Consider the following 17,697-nt stretch of genomic DNA (forward strand, 5'->3'; position numbering starts at 1 on the left):
ATGAATCAATCATGAAAGCCACTTTCAGCAAATACACCCCCCACCCCCCACAAGGACCTCCAATGAATCTGTATGCAAAGCCTTCAAGTGCAAAAACAAAGATCCTGGAACTTGCAGCAAAACCTTGCAGAAGAATCAGATACATGCGAGCAGAAATTGATGCGAAGTTGCCTTGCCTTCAAAAAAAAAAATCACAGGCTTTATGGATGTTAGCAGTCTTTAAGCTGTATATAGCAACCGTGACTCAGTGAGTAGAATGAACTGTCAGCCTAGATTTGTGCACTCCCAATGAACTGTACACAAAAATCTAGTGCAGTACAGTACTCAAAGAGTACTCAATTATGCATCATCTGTACCCTGCTGCTTACAATAATACTTCAAAAAGCAGAGAAATTTTTCATAGTGCTATAGGGCCCATTAATCCTACAATCAATATTTCTGAAGCAGATTATCCACTCTTTATTACATTGTTGCTTTTCCTACAACAGCAGTGTCTTAATCACAATCATCCTCCCAACTGCCTCTATCTTCACACCGCCCTGGATCCATCTGCTTCTCATTTCGTTTGACTGCCTTCATCTATCATCCACTTGTCCTCACGTCTCCACTCCATCCCCTTTCCCACTCCTGGCTCAATACGCTCACCGTCCGTCACCCCTCCTTGGTTCACCAATCACCTCCGGACCTGCCCCCCTCCTCTTTATCCTGGCCATTGCCCCTCTGTCCTCGACCCAAAATATCAGCAACTCCTCCCACCTTCCCACCACAGATGGTGTTCAACCCACAGGTCCTCTAACAAATTGTTTGTGGCTCTCAAATATTCTATTGGTTGCAATACTTTTTGCAAGATATGGAAGATACTGTGGAAAAAGTCTTTTTATTCACTTAATACTTGCGGCTGCTCCCTCTGTTTTGAGTCCCATATCTGTGCCCAATACAAGCAACTCCTCCCTTGCATCTCATCCACAGTATCAGTGTGGAAAGCATGCATTGCATAATACACACTCAGCCCCATCTTTCTTTCCTCCCAGAGGCAGCATACTTCGGCATTGCAGAATGGGTGGGCCATCAGGTTGGCACCCAGAGTGAACTCCAAGGTCAGGGTGGCTGTAGTATCTTCCTTTGGGCGTGTCGGAAGTGTTCCATGTTAAAACAATTTTCATCACATGGAAAACATCATGGCTGTAATTACTGAGCAGGCCGAAGCTTGCAAGGATACGGTTTCAAGTGTTCTCTCACTTATGCCAAACTACTTTCACTTTAAAGAGGCCAATAGCTTAGAATAGCCAAAGAATTAGGAAGACAGGCTTATTCATTTTCCTTCAACATTTTCTATTATAAAAGATATTTCATTCTTTTCTGTCTTTTTGCTCAGCAGGAGTAGCAAATGAGAGCAGCCGAGTGTGGAGAATAGAGTTTTCTTCTCCACGTAACTGGTTAGTATGTCATTATCACTTGTATACACGCTGGTTGGGCACTATTTCAACTTCCTACTGATGCTGAGGGCAGAAAGCCAAGCTGTCATATCTTTTTTATCATTTTGAATAATACATTTGTCTGCTACTTGGGCTTACATGCACATCTTTGCTTTATTTGCACTCAACGAAAAGCACCAGATCAACTGCTCCATTCTTGCTGGAAGGGGTCTGAAATCCATCCCATTCAACTTACGGTGCTCAGAGCTTTTCTAAAAACATTTCCCTTCTTTAGGGTCATATAAGGTAAGTAAAGGCATCCATTAGTCTTGCAAGATCATGGATCTGCACCTGGAAAGTCTTCACTCTCCAGGGCGCAGGCCCATGCTGCAAGTCTCCCCTCTCCACGACACCAATGTTGTCCAAGGGAAGGGCATTAGGACCCATACAGCTTGGCACCGGTGTCGTTGCAGAGCAATGTGTGGTTAAGTGCCTTGCTCAAGGACACAACACGTTGCCTCGGGTGGGGCTCAAACTCACGACCTTCAGGACGCTAGTCCAATGCCTTAACCACTTGGCCACGTGCCCACACGTGGGTCATATATTAGAATGGATATTTAAAGATTAGAGAGAATTAGAGCACTGTGCAAGAATGGTTCATACAAAGTTAGAACTGATAGTTTAAGGACAGGAGAAGTCAGTATTTAGGAGCCACAATTTGTCAGAGGAACTGTGGGTTGAACACCATCTGTGGTGGGGAGGTGGGAGAGGTTGTCATTTTGGGTCAAAGCAATACATCAGGACAGAGGGTGATGACCAGTTTAAAGAGGGGAGCAGATCCGGAGGTGATCGGTGAACCAAGGAGGGGTGATGGATGAAGCATATTGAGCCAAGAGTGGGAAAGGGGATGGAGTGGAGACGTGGGGACAGGTGGGTGATTGATGAAGGCAGTCAAAAGAAATGAGAAGCAGGTGGATCCAGGGTGGTGTGAAGATAGAGGCAGTTGGGAGGATGATTGTGATCGAGTATTTAAGACGCTACTATTGTAGGAAATTACATGTACGAGGTTGTTAGGGGTGTGTGGTTGGAGTACTGTGGCACCATGGTAGTGCAACAGCCAGCGCGACGCTGTGACAGCTCAGGGTGTCAGAGTTCAGGGTTCAAATCCACAAGTCCTCTGTAAGCAAGTTTGTACGATCCTTCCCATGCTCAAGGGTTTCCTCCGGGTGCTCCAGTTTCCTCCCACAGTCCAAAGATGTACCGGTTAGTAGGTTAATCGGTCATTGTAAATTGTCCCATTATTGGCTAGGGTTGTTGGGTGGCTCGGTTTGAAGTGTCTGAAGGGCCTATTCCGTGTTGTATCTCTAAATAAGATAAAAGAGAAACAAGATAGACTCTGGAATAAGGATTGTTGTTCCGACCGTCAGTCTCTGCTCAATCCCGAGTTGTACAACATGCCGCTCAGATACACAAACCCCAGGAGGGAGGGAGAAGATGGCGGCATGACGCAGCGTGCACGGCCGTTCCGAATGATATCGATTATGTGTTAACTAGGGGGCCGTGCACAATTCTGATTTGATGGAGACAGATGCAAGAAGTATGGAGGAACACCTGGAGTAACTTCTGTAATGCCCGCTTCGCTGCCACTGCTACTGTGCAATTGAGAATCTCCGGAGGGGAAGACCCCAAATCCTCGGCTTTGCCTATTGCCAGGGCCGGGGTCAAAGCGCTCAGCAGAGATGGTGCTCGGTGTCGGAGAGCTGGTCGGAGGCTCGGAGTTTTTCGGACGGACTCGGACTGTGGTCGGATGCTTCCAGGATGCTGCATCGGCAAGTTTGGCGGCACTGGATGTTTACCGTCTGTGTGAGATGATGGGACTTTCGAGAGACTTTGACTGTGCCCATGGTCTGTTCTTATCAAATTACAGTATTGCTTTACACTGTTGTAACATATGTTATAATTATGTGGTTTTTGTCAGTTTTTTAAGTCGGTTTGTCATGTGTTTCTGTGATATCATTCTGGAAAAACATTGTATCATTTCTTAATGCATGCATTACCAAATGACAATAAAGAGGACTGTGTGTCCTCATAATCTAAATAAGGAGACAATATGGTTGTCTGGAATGGATGATCTGGGCAATGCAGCACAGGCAGAAAATACTGGCCTTGGACATCTCTCCCAAAACAAGAGGTTCAGTTTTAAATCATGCAAGCAAAGGTATCATGTATTCAGAAGGGCAAAAGATAAACAGCTAGTAGAGTTTTAATGAGCAAGGTTATTAAGTGGAAGCTGGAATACCAATCACTATAATCAAACTGAACTAGATCAAGTGCCGAATGGTGTCTTCCAATCCTAATGTTCCTACAAAAACATTTCATCTTCATACATCGAAAGTGAGGCAATCAAAGAAACACAGCTATATACATCCAAAAAGCAGTAAGTTCACAACCAAAACTATCAGTGAATGAACAGAATGCAGAATTTACATTTGTTCTTTATTCACAATCAGAGTCAACTATGCTTCCAAAATATCATTTCATTTGCAATGTTTAAGAGTACCCGTGTTTGACCAGGCAGTTTGTGATATATTGGAACCTTACCCTCTTGATCTAATATCACCAGTGGGCTTCTGACTGTAGGCAGGATTCATGAGCCACAACAGCTTCAGATTGCAGCTTGTTCTGATATCAATTAGACCTGATAAGTGGGTTGGGATGCTGCTCTTGGTAGGTTCTGAAGCAATGCTGTCTAACTGAACGCAAACAGCTGAACTTAGCTTCAGCACTGAAAATTACACATTGGGAAAATTATCGTGGCCAAGGAGCTCTCTGAGAAAATCAAATGATGTCCTCCCCCTATATTGCTTCCAAACACTAAGCCATCGAGTCTGTGCCAGCTGCCTGCAGGTGTAATCTAGTCAGTTCCTAATCCCAGCTCTTTCCGGTGGCTCTGCATTTTCTACACCTTGATTCCCTTTCTCCCTGCTCTCTCAGAATCCTTTGACAGCCACGCTGGAAATTGGTAAAGTAAGTGAAGAGAGAGCACATTTCATTTTGGTTCCTTTTACGAATTCCTGGATCAAAAATTCATGACAATGCCTTCTTCATTTATTAATCTGATAAATTTCAATATTTTATTTTTTACAAGTTTCTTTCTCTAGGCTTCTTTACATGGTATATTTCCAGAAAGAAAAAGTAGTTACTGCTGAAAAGCAGCAAGAAATGAAGGCCAGGTAAAACACTATTTACAAAATGTCACTGGCTTGATTAAGACAGGACTTCAACTAGTTAGTAAAACTCACATTAGAACATCTGTGATACTCAAGGAAATTGCATTCCTAAAGATATTCTATAGTACCTCAAATGTTCAGCCTCCCCTCTTCTCGTTGTTTACTAAGCTCAGGCAGATAACATCACTAACTTTAGAAGGTGAACCAAGAGGATTTGTAAAATTCTGCTTAGTGGCAAGAATAGTTCCATCATTTTAATTTTGCTAATTGTACTTCCAGAATCAAACTCAATCAGCAATTCCATGACAGTTCAATTAACAGGCAAGATGTTGAGAAGAATTTTATAACATATGCACCATATGAGATGGACAACTAAATTGTCATATGAAAGTGTTCTTTAGCATATAAGGTTTTCATTGGATTACTTTAATTGCTGCTAATATAACAGGAAACACATCTGTTCAGCTATAAATACTGCAGTTACAAACCATTATCATAAAACAAAATATTAAAAACTTGATAAACCTCCAAATTCCAGAAACACACAGAAACTGTGCATGTTTTTACCTTCAGTGAGCATTTGAGTCCAAGGTTGATCAACCCTATACTGACTGGTTCTTGTATCCCTAGCACTGGATGTTCAAAAAATTCCTCTTCTCCATCGTTGGATGGCTGAGAGCTGCAGTGCTTTGTGGGTTTTCCCCTGCAACCCGAGCCTCTTGCCCAGCACGGGAACAGTCCTGAAGGCAGCAAATGGATCTTAGTACCGCAGACTCACTTCCGCTGGACAGTGCTGAATGGTGGTGGCTGCACGGTCTGGATGGACTGAAACACCGGCTTCTTCTTCACATCTGAATTCAGGGATTTCACCGAGGGCAGTAACTGATTCCTTTTGATGATCTGTAGTGCCAACTGCGTGTTGCCTGCACCCACCAACCGAAGAAAAAAGAAAGCAAAATGTACTGACTGGTGGAATTGTTCCCAAACACAACTGCATATTCATTGTAGGCAGAGACAAGATGTAAGCAGTATTAACAGAAAATGTAAACTTACAGCAAATTAATACAATGGTCAAAGCAAGGACTACTACATCTGTACATGAGAGCAAGGCGTTAAAACTTAGAAGGCCATTCAGCCCCTTGAGCTGCTTCTGTCATTCAATGAGATCATAGCTGATACCTTAACACACCATTTTCCTGGAACCCTTCTCTGACATGAAGCTATAAATCTGTTTGAAATGGAGTTGCAGATTTTCACTGCCTGCTAAATAGGGAAATGCTTCCAAACAAAGTTCTTGAAGAGCGCGATAATGTCAAGGCAATGCTCCTTTGTTGGAGAATCGCCTGAGGTGATAATTTCTCTCTCTACTGCTTCAACCTTAAGCATTTTAATCAGATTTTCCTTAATCTTACATCCTCAAGGGAACGTAAAACTTATCTTGCCTTTCAAATCCTTTTGTAGTCTCACTCTTCTTTATCTTTGCAATCACATCCAGCCCCCTTCTGAGACCTATGCCCCAACAATTCTGTTCTCTTGAACATCTCCAGTTTTAATTGTTGCACTACTGGTAGGAGCGTTTACAACTGCCAAGACGATGTCTGGAATCACTTTCCAAAACCCTTCTCTCCTCATTTATGACATTCCTTGAAACTATCCCTTTTGGCTAGTTCCTGCCCATAGCCTTGACATCTCAATATTAATCATTTTTAGCTTTTACTCATGAAGTATATTTGATCTGTTTTTCATTCAAAACCTATTATATACTGGATATGACATTAATCTGACCAGAGACCCCGAGAAAAGTACCCATATAATGGGAAATTCATCCATGGAAAAGAGGAACACTGACAAATATGGGCTCAGTGAACCTTCGTAATTCAGAAATATGATACAGCAATTGACAATTAGACCATAAGATCAAAGGAGCAGGATTAGGCCATTCAGCCCATCGAGTCTGCTCCGCCAATCTATCATGGCTGATCTCAGATCCCACTCAACCCCACACGCCTGCCTTCTTGCCATATTCTTTGATGCCCTGACCAATCAGAAAACAATCAACTTCCACCTTAAATACACCCGTGGACTTGGCCTCCACTGCAGTCTGTGGCAGAACATTCCACAGATTCACTTCCCTCTGGCTAAAAAAAAAAATCCTCCTCACCTTTGTTCTAAAAGGTCGTCACTCAATTTTGAGGCTGTGCGCTCCAGTTCTGGATACCCCTACCATAGGAAACATCCTCTCCATATCCACCCTATCTAGTCCTTTTAACATTCAGTAGGTTTCAATGAGATCCCAGCACATTCTTCTAAATTCCAGTGAGTACAGGCCCAAACATACGCTCCTCATATGTTAACTAATTCATTTCCAGAATCATCCTTGTAAACCTCCTCTGGAACCTCTCCAATGACAACACATCCTTTGAGATACAGGGTCCAAAAATGTTGACAATACTCCAAGTACGGCCTGAGTAGTGTCTTATAAAGCCTCAGCATTATCTCCTTGCCTTTATATTCTACTCCCCTTGAAATAAATGCCAACATTGTATTTGCCTTCTTTACCACAGAGTGAATCTGTAAGTAACCTTCTGAAAGTCTTACATGAGGATTCCCAAGTCCCTCTGCACCTCTGATGTTTGAACCTTCTCCTCATTTAGATAAGAGTCCACACTACTGTTCTTTTTACCAAAATATATCATACATTTCCCAACATTGTATTCCATCTGTTATTTTTTTGGCCCAATATTCCAATTTGTCGAAGTCCTGCTGCAATCACATTGCTTCCCCAGCACTACCTACCTCTCCATCCATATTTGTATCATCTGCAAACTTTACCACAAAGCCATCAATTCCATTATCCAAATCATTGACAAACAATGTCAAAAGTAGTGATCCCAATATTGACTCCTGAGGAACACCGATAGTCACTGGCAGCCAACCAGAAAAGGCCCTCTTTATTCCAGCTCACTGCCTCCTGCTTGTCAGCCATTCCTCTATCCATGCCAATATCTTTTTTGTAACACCACAGGATTTTATCTTGTTAAGCAGCCTCATGTGTGGAACCTTATCATATGCCTTCTGAAAATCCAAGTAAATGACATCCACTGCCTCTCCTTTGTCCACCTTGCTTGTTATTTCCTCGAAGAACTCTTAACAGATCTATCAGGGAAGATTTCCTTTTACAGAAACCATGCTGACTTTGACTTATTTTATCATTAGTCTCAAAATACCCTGAAACCACATCCTTAATAAATGGACTCCAACACTTTCCCAACCACTGAGGTTGGGTTAATTGGCCTATAATTTCTCTTTTGCCTTCCTCCCTTCTTAAAGAGTGGAATGACATTTGCAATCTTCCAGTCCTCTGGGACCATGCCAGAATCAAGTGACTCTTGAAAGATCATGATTAATGCATCCATTATCCGTTCAGCAACCTCTCTCAGGACTCTGGGATGTAGTCCATCTGGTCCAGGTGACTTATCCACCTGAAGACCTTTGAGTCTGCCTAGCACTTCTTCCTTTGTAATGGCAAAAGCACTCTCTCCTGTTACCTGACACTCCTGGACCTCTGGCACACGGTTGGTGTCTTCCACAGTGAAGACTGATACAAAGTACCCAATAAGCTCATCTGCATTTCTTCGTCCCCCATTACTACCTCACCAGCATCATTTTCCTGCGGTCCAATATCAACTCTCACCTCCCTTTTACTCTTTATATAACTGAAAAAACTTCTAGTATCCTGCTTTATATTATTGGCTAGTTCGCCCTCGTATTTAATCTTTTCCTTTCTCTTAGCTTTTTCAGTTGCCTTTTTTGGATTTTAAAAGCTTCCCAATCATCCAACTTCCACTCAGTTTTGCTACCTTATATGTCCTTTCCTTGGCTTTTATGCAGTCCTTAACTTCCCTTGTCAGCCATGGTTGCCTACCCATGCCAATTGAAAACTACTTCTTCTGTGGGATATATCTATCCTGCGCCTTGTGAACTATTCCCAGAAACCTCAGCCATCTCTGCTCTGCTATCATCCCTGCCAGTATCCTCCTCCGGGCAGGATCCTCTCTCATGCCTCTTTAATTCCCTTTATTCTATTGTGATACTGATACATGTGACTTATGCTTGTCCCTCTCAAATTTCAGTATGAATTCAATCATATTATGATCACTGCCTCCTAAGGGTTCTGTTACATTAAGTTCCTAATAAGATCTGGGTTATTATATAAAACCCAATCAAAGAAAGCCTTTCTCCAAGTAGGCTCAAGTACGAGCTGCTCTAAAAAGCCACTTCATAGGCATTCAACAAATTCCCTCTGTTGCGATTTGAAACCAACCTGATTTTCCCAATCCCCTTGCATCTCGAAGTCCCCTATTACAATTGTGACATTACCCTTATTACACGCTTTTTCCAGCTCCCTGTGCAATCTCAACCCCACATCTTGGCTACTATTTGGAGGCATATATATGATTCCCATAATGCTTTTTTTTTTTAACCCTTGCCATTTCTTAACCCCACCCACAAAGATTTAACATTCTTTGACACTATGTGTCCTCTTTCTAAAGATGTAATTCCACCTCTTACCTACGGAGCCAAACCACTGCCCATGCCTACCCATCTGTCCTATCCATACAAAGTATATCTTTTGATGTTAAGCTCCCGACTATGGCTTTCTTTCAGCCATGACTCAGATGCCTATAATGTCATATCGACCAATCTCTAATGTGCCACGAGCTCATCCACCTTATTATGAATGCCACGTGCATTTAGATACTGCACTTTTAGTCCTGTATTCTTTGCCCTTTTGAATCTTGCCTTTGTGGTACAATTTAACTCTTTGCTCTGTCTGCATCTGTACCCAATCATTGGCTTGTCCTTCCTTACATTCATGTCACACCCATCATCTACTTGTAAACATAGTGGCTCATCCTCAGCTCCATCATCCTGGTTCCCATCCCCCTGCCAGATTAGTTTTGTGCCAAGAGGCCAGGGAATGAATGCGTTAAGTTTAACTTGCATTGGGAATCATACATTGGTGAACTTAAAATGAAAATTCATGTGCTTAGACAAGTCAAGAAATAGTTGCATCAAACTATTTCTCTGGCACTTCTCTCCCCAGAGAATTTATTACTGTGCATAAGCAAAGAACCAAAATTTGCTATTGAAAGATCATCCAGAGGAAAAAAAAACACTCACAACACACTGGAGGAACTCAGCAGGTCAGGCAGCATCCTTGGAAAAGATCGGTCGACGTTTCGGGCTGGAACCCTTCGTCAGGACTGTAGAGGGAAGGGGCAGAGGCCCTATAAAGAAGGTGGGGGGAGGGTGGGAAGGAGAAGGCTGGTAGGTTCCAGGTGAAAAACCAGTAAGGGGAAAGATAAAGGGGTGGGGGAGGGGAAGCAGGGAGGTGATAGGCAGGAAAGGTGAAGAAAGAATAGGGGAAAACAATGGGTAGTGGCAGGAGGAGGAACCATGAGGGAGCTGGGGGAGGGGGCATAGGGATAGAGGAAGGGAGGGGGAGGGAATTACCGGAAGTTGGAGAATTCTATGTTCATACCAAGGGGCTGGAGACTACCTAGACGGTTTATGAGGTGTTGCTCCTCCAACCTGAGTTTAGCCTCATCATGGCAGTAGAGGAGGCCATGTATGGACATATCTGAATGGGAGTGGGAAGCAGAGTTGAAGTGGGTGGCTACTGGGAGATCCTGTCTGTTGTGGCGGACTGAGCGGAGGTGCTCAACGAAGCGGTCCCCCAATCTGCGTCAGGTTTCACCGATGTAGAGGAGGCCGCACCAGGAGTACCGGATGCAATAGATGACCCAAACAGACTCACAAGTGAAGTGTTGCACAATAAAAAAGTTACTCCAATTTCTACACACTGCAACCTTAGAGATCATTATCAAACACAAACTTACCATTCTGTAGCTCAAGATAAACAGCCAGTAAGATGCCTTCTGGTGGAATCTCTTTGGGACTAATCATTGATGCAGCCTTCAATTGATAAAGGAAAACACAAATGAGCTAGTGCCCAATTACAATGTTGACAGACTTGCTTAGAAAAGGATATATTAAAACTGAAGCACTTCATTAAGGACTTCCTGAAAGCTCAAACAGTAAATACTTTGAGTCATGTTAGTACATTTGCAATGCTCTTAAAAAAAAAGCACAAGAAACATTTACAAGTAGAAAATTTGAGATCAGTGGGAAGATGAATATGAGATGGAAAAGACAAAAAACTGCCAAATGAATTAAAAAATTATCAACTTCATTAAATAAAGCAGTATATTCAAAAGTGAACAAATTACAATAGTGCAGTAGGAGAATACGTTACAGTCGGCCCTCCTTACCCGCGAGGGATTGGTTCCAGGACCCCTCACGGATACCAAAAAACAAGGATGCTCAAGTCCCTTATTCAACCTGTCTAAATGTGGTGGACCTTAGGACCCAGTGGAACCCCGGACCTTATTTAACATGTCTCAGTGAAGTGGACTTTAGGACCCGGCGGTGGAGCTCTGAATCCACAGTGTTTCTGTTCACGAAAATAATCACAATCACCATTTAAAATAAAGTGGAAATAACAAAAGCGATCGGAAAGAGATGAAATGCCATCGGTCATTGGAAAAGTCTTAGGCTACAGTCGGTCAACGATTGGAACAACTTTAAAGGATAAAGTGAGAAAGGCCCTGCCCCGATGAAAGCTACAATTATTACTAAGCAACGCAGTGGTTTAATTATTGGGTTTTGGGTTTTTGATCCTGCACATCAACCAACCCAGCACAGATGGAGAGCGTGCTCAGAAGCGGTCTGTCACTGGATCGAACTTGGGAATTTCCGTTCCTGAGCCCGGCACTGAAACATACGTTTAAGTGTTTTATATGCATGGAAAGGTAAAATATATACTATATACTAAGACAAATATTTGACTAACTGACGCTAATTAATATTGGATGTACCTGTTCCGACTTACTTAGTAAAAGGGAACTTGTGGGGTTTTTTTTCTCGATCCCGATGGATAACCTACGCACATCCTCCCGTATACTTTAACTCATCTCTAGATTACTCATAATACCTAATACAATGTAAATGCCATGTAAAATAGTTGTTTTACTGCATTGTTTAGGGAATAATGACAAGAAAAAAAAGTCCGTACATGTTCGAACAACAAGTGCTGGAACAGCATTTCCGGGTTTTCTCGATTCGTGGTTGGTTGAATTCGCGCATGCGGAACTCATGGATAAGGAGGGCCGACTGTATTTGTTCATTCAGACAAGACTATTTTCATTGGGTTCCACTGATCAGCACAAGGCCGACACGGTAGTCCAGCGGTTAATGTAACACTGTAAGAGCGCCAATTCTGCCACTGTCCGCAAAGAGTTTGTACATTCTCCCTGTGAATGCGTGGGTTTCCTCCAGGTGCTCTGGTTTCCTCCCACGTTCCATGTTAATGGGTTAACTGGTCACATGGATGTAACTGGATAGTGCGGGCTTATTGTGGCAGAAAGGCCTGCTACTATACTGCATTTCTAAACAAGTCAGTCTAAACAAGGATCAAGCTTCAAACATCCATGTACAAATAGTATGCAGCCCAGAATTCCAAAAGGCCAGTGAAACAGAGACTGAACATTATATTTAAAAATTCAATTGACAAAAAGTATGCAAAAGATTTGAGGGTAGTTAAATATTAAAAGCTCTCGTTACATGCACTTGCAGTTCAACTCTTTGAGTGATTAAACACCGAGAAGCTAATTGTGTGTCAATTGTCATAAACCTTATTCGATAAAATCAAAACACTGAGAAAGACGCTGATCAAAAAAACAAAATAGATAAGATCTAAATATTCTAAAGTTACTGAAATATACTGAGGAAATAGTGAAAATTACAAATTAAATAGGTAATATGGTTCATACAGACATCTGATAAAATATCATACAAATTAGATGGGAAGTTGCCAGCCCATGATATAAACAAGTGGAGAAGTAGCTGAAATCCAGAAAGCAAAGAATTACGCTAAACTTAAGTTTCTCAGATTGGCAGACAGCAGCTATTGGGAAACCACAGGGATAAGGATTTGTATCACCAGAGGTTAACACACATACAATTCATTCCAGGATTTTTTTTTACTGACTAGTGTCTATCTGACTAGGAATCCAATACCACAAGCCTGTTTGTTATCCGATGAATGATGTAAAGAAATGAGATGATTTTATCTGTTATTTTAATTTAAATGGGATTTAATTTGCTTTCTTTCCCCCACAGCAGGGAAAACATAGAAAATTGTTGTGTGAGATATACCAGTTCAATGTAGGTAATGCTATATTTGGAGAAATGGGCTGCAGCAACAAGCCTGGGCTTTAGTGACCAACAAGACAGTCCTAACATTTGGCAGAGCCTGGGTACACATGCTGCAGTTTGGTCACGAGCGCGTTGTAGTGATCTGTGACTGTTGTGGAGGGACATTCAAATGCCGCACATCTTGAAGTTATCTCAAACGAAGGTTAAACAACATTTTCCTCCAATGTCAATCATTAGGATTTAGAATGATTGGCTGGAAATTGAAAATAAATTCAAGTGGATAAAGATTGAAGAAAGGAAAACTAATTTTCAAATCACAGAATTTCCATCCAAAAGCAGAGTAGGAGACCGAGCAATTCACTCAGATAATCAGTAAAAGCATAAAGGACCACACAACCACTTACTATTATCCTTGACAGAAACTGTACGTATTAGTATGCTCAAATGGGATATCAGTCATCAGATAGCAGAATCAAAACACTGGGTTAAAGTGCAGGAGCAAAGTTTTCAGGAAGGCAGATCCTCAACTCCCCGAGTAGATGGGCAGTTAACAAAAATGAAACATGCAGATATAAAATGAGATTATAGTCAGTAAGGAAACAAATACATTTTACTGAAGAACAAGATTAACAAATATATCAAACTTTATTCAGGAGTGCCCAGTACAAGTGGTGACTAATCTTAAATCCTTTGCAACCTTCATGAAGGCAATGAGCTAAAGAACACTAATTTCTTTCTTGTGGAATGCAAAAAAAAATCTTAAAAGAGAATCAAAGTTCAAAATGAGGATTGAAACGTATCTCCACACCCCACTACCTCCCCCCGCTTCACACCAGCAGTCTGGTGACAACCATACAGGAACTTTTCCAGCAAGTAAAAGAACGACCTCTCAGACCACAGCTTCCACTTAAGGATTTGGATGGCGCAGTTAAAAAAAAAATGACACGCTCTTGCTTTCTCACCTGATGAAGACACTTGCGTGCCTTGTCATATTCACTGCGTAGACAATATGCACTGCCAAGGTTAAACAGCATCATTGCACGAGCTGATGTAACGGAATTAGGGTAACACTGCAGTATCTGTTTCCCAGCTGGTGAATGCACAAAATTTAGAAGAGCACGTTAGCTTCTAATCTGTTTGTTGACGACTGTCTGTAAATCATTACTTAAATCATTTCAGAAAAATCAGAATCTGGCTAGAAAGTATAGAATCAATAGAATGCAACAAAGATTTAATCTCATTGGAAGTATTCTGGTAATCACTCAGTGGAGGGAAAATACAAATTTAAGTGTTCAGAAAGATATAATTTCTGCCAACTATAGTATGTACAGTAACAAGCATACTAATGTATGAATCGAGATTCTGACTATTACGCGACACGCAGCCTGGCTTAGTTGGAGAAATATATACATTGCTTAATGGAGCAGGAAGTCTGGAAGAATACAGAGAGAGTCAGAACAAAAATTAAGTGGAAAGAATGAAATCAAAGAGTCTTTAGAAAAGTAACAGCTGAAGGCTTTTTTTAAATTACATTATATGCAACGGGACAATAAATGAAAGATTAAGGCCCATTAGGAACCAATCAATCAATAAAGTGTGGAGGTAGGGGAACGTGAACAAGGTGCTAAATGAATATTTTGCAAACGCTTTAATGAGGAATTGTCAGTGATGTTGTTATGCATTACTGAATATGATAAACACCTAAAGATGAAGACTAAGCAGTTTACATAGTCGTTAAATGGACAAACTACTAGGTTGGGATTCATGTATCTGTTAAAAACAGCGAGAGAAGAAATTGAAAAGACTAATTCAAAATTTTTTTCAATTCTCTTTGGCCAATTTAAGCAATGCCAGAGGAACTGACAACTGCTGATGTGGACATTGCTAATAAAGTTTGTTAAAGGAAGGTTAGGTGTGACTAATTTGATTCTTTGAAAAGGTAACAACAAAGAAATAGCATAGTAAAATTTGACTTTATCAACATGGATTCTAATCCATGACTGTTTCTAATACCATAACTGTTCAATAAGTAAATTCCATGGGATTCAAATGAGGGGCAAATTGGATCTGAACTTGGTTGAGGACAGGAATAGGACTGATTGATAGGTGTGTATGACTGGAAGCCTGACACCATTGGAATTCTGCAATGCTCTATTCACCAACCATGTCTATTGTGATATATATCAATTGGTAGGGGTCTAGAACTCTCTGTCCAAAGGAATGGGAGATAGAGAAGCCCTTATCACATTAAAACTGTACTCTAACATGTATTTGAACAGTTGCAGCCTGCAGGTCTGATGGCAGAGGTAGGATTAATTTAGCTATGTGCCTGCTCATTCATGAATTTATTAAATACAGTGGATTCTGGTAAATTGAGACACATCACAACCACCACATTTTGGCCAGCTTCCCCAATTTAGCCAAAGTTTCATGGAAATAGTTAAAAAGGTATAAAACAGACAAACTGAGTAACAAATTGTGTATTTAATTGAAATACAGAACAAGTTAGAACATTACCAATAGAACTGTACACTATAAAACCCTGTATTAGTTCCTAATAGTAACTGATGGAGAAATTCATCCAGTGTATGCAATGAACAAAACCAGTGCAGCTAATGGACTGCTTTCATACAATGCTATCACCGATTGCAACCTCCAGATCTTCATTTCCATTGTAATATTAAATATATTGTCGATACCTTCAAAGTCTTTGTAGTTCCTAATTTGCTGAAGTAGTGAAATTGTTTCATTTTCACTCTTGGCCGTTTCTGACATCTCCAAGCCTGAATGCTTGAAACCACAGTGAGCAAAACCATTCTCAATTGTCTAATTGCTTATTCCTCACCGACTATCAGTGACAAACATCACTGCTTTATGAACACAAACGCAGATGTAACTGATGCTATTTAAAAACTGATTGCTCTAAGCACAGTGTAATGCCCAGCAGCCACACAGATGGGTGTGACTGTTAGAACTTGTTCGGTAACAGTCTCCTGCCCAATTAAGCGGCATAGTGTCCCAAATTAACAAAGGGAATCCCGGCAATTTTCTCTTTAAATTTCTGTCCTTTAAGAGTTGTCCCAAATAAGTGGCTGCCCTGATTAACCGGAATCCACAGCCTTCAGCTGTAATATTCTCCATTGCACTGTATCAAACTAAATAAAACCTGATGAACAACTAGATGAGCCTACTAGAGATATGTCCTTAAGCATTCAACACTTGCATTCCTATATTTCTTTAATCTCTTAAACCAAATCTGAGACTGAGCCACTTCTACAAGGTAGATATTCAAATACTTGGGGTTGCGCAGTGTTTGAAGGAAAAAGTGCTGTGGGGAAGTCTTCCATAGTTTGGGGCTAAAATAACTGGAGGTAAGAGGGTCAGTGGCAGAGAGATTAAAGTCAGAATGCACAAGAGAGAAGTGCAGAGATCAGAGATTGGAGAGCAGAGGAGGTCCAAAGATTGGAAAAGTTGAAGTCATTAAGGATTTGATCAAAAGAATGAAATTATAAACCAAGGGACAGAAAAACTGGAAGCCAGATAGATCAGTCAGCAAGTGATTGTGTAAACCAAACATTAACATATTTATAAGCACTTAAATTATACGGTTGCTACCTGATAATGCAAGAAATCCAACATACAAAATCAATTACAGGCATTTTATGCTTCACACAATCACCCATTTTATATATTACACCAATGCAGGTAGCTCAAGATATTCCTAGTTAGTATTTAAAAGCCGCAACACTCAAAGCCTTTGAGCCATAAAATGCTTTAGCATTTTCTTTTTAAGAATCAGACTATTTAGAATCATTTTCTATTTTCTGATTTTCCAACACAGAGACTTCTGCAATTATTCTTCCTTTACTGCTTCACATCAGCTCTGAGACACTACTCTTAACCTGGCTCTACACTCAAAAACTGGAAAATCTCTGACCATCCTCCGATTCGGATGGGAGGTCACCAACACAAAACATCAGCTCTGCTTTACTCTACAAATAATGTCTGACGGGGTGAATGGTTTCAGCAGTTTCTAATTTTATTTCTGATTCTAACAATGGCAGTCATGTTTCTAGATGTGAATTTTTTTTTTATTAATGTACACTTACAGCTTTCCATCTGTTCATTTTCTCCTCGGTCAGAACCTGAAAAGAAATGCCAAAATGTCTCAATTCACGTCTCCTTTCAAGCAAACAGAATTTGTGTCAATTTAATTGCTGCAATGCCATTCTTCAAACTGAAGATTATTCTAGTCTTGACACAAAATGTGGTGAATTATAAACTTACGTATCACCTCCCAGCAAGGCAGTACACCCAGAAGATCCTCAGAATCAGAACCATTACAACCTGGACAAATGTCTGCCCTCAACTTCATTACTGGAATATGCTCCCCAATATTGAGAGAGCACCGTCCCCAGATGAACTTCAGCAACTCCTGAAAATTCATTTTAGAAAATAATATGGAGAAGAGAATTTAGACTTGGCTATAACTGGAGGAAGGTGAGGAGTGTGGAAAAGGAAGAGAAGTTCATTTTTAGTCACTGGGACTAAACTCATGACATCTAGTTGAACGACTGCCTGGGGATACGTCAATGGAAACAGATGTCATGCAGCAACTAACAGCCACATAAAAATTTAACATTAGAGGCCAAAGACCAATTACTCGGATGAAGCATGAGTGTCCTAGGGTTACCAGTGTCAGAAGACGGAGAGGACTACTAGGATCACTGGGAAGACATAGTTGTAACTTTTGTATCTGGGTATGTCACATT

General features: G+C 41.0%; 1 protein-coding gene across 3 annotated transcripts in view; it reads right to left on the reverse strand.

The window, feature by feature from the left end:
- Positions 1–3,774: 3,774 nt before the first annotated feature.
- cnot10 (CCR4-NOT transcription complex, subunit 10) overlaps positions 3,775–17,697 on the reverse strand; it is a 41,643-nt gene continuing 27,720 nt past the window's right edge. For 2 of the 3 annotated variants that reach the window (XM_072260841.1, XM_072260832.1), the window contains exons 16-19: positions 17,035–17,070; positions 13,888–14,015; positions 10,549–10,624; positions 3,776–5,568 (exon numbers count right to left, since the gene is read on the reverse strand). In XM_072260841.1, the coding sequence (XP_072116942.1) occupies positions 5,420–5,568; positions 10,549–10,624; positions 13,888–14,015; positions 17,035–17,070 (389 nt within the window). In that variant the 3' untranslated portion in view covers positions 3,776–5,419. Of the gene's footprint in view, positions 5,569–10,548; positions 10,625–13,887; positions 14,016–17,034; positions 17,071–17,697 lie in introns of all 3 variants that reach the window. The other variant, XM_072260822.1, reaches the window with a different exon arrangement.

The sequence above is a fragment of the Mobula birostris genome, chromosome 1 (genome assembly GCF_030028105.1).
Source record: "Mobula birostris isolate sMobBir1 chromosome 1, sMobBir1.hap1, whole genome shotgun sequence".
Lineage (NCBI taxonomy): Eukaryota > Metazoa > Chordata > Chondrichthyes > Myliobatiformes > Myliobatidae > Mobula > Mobula birostris.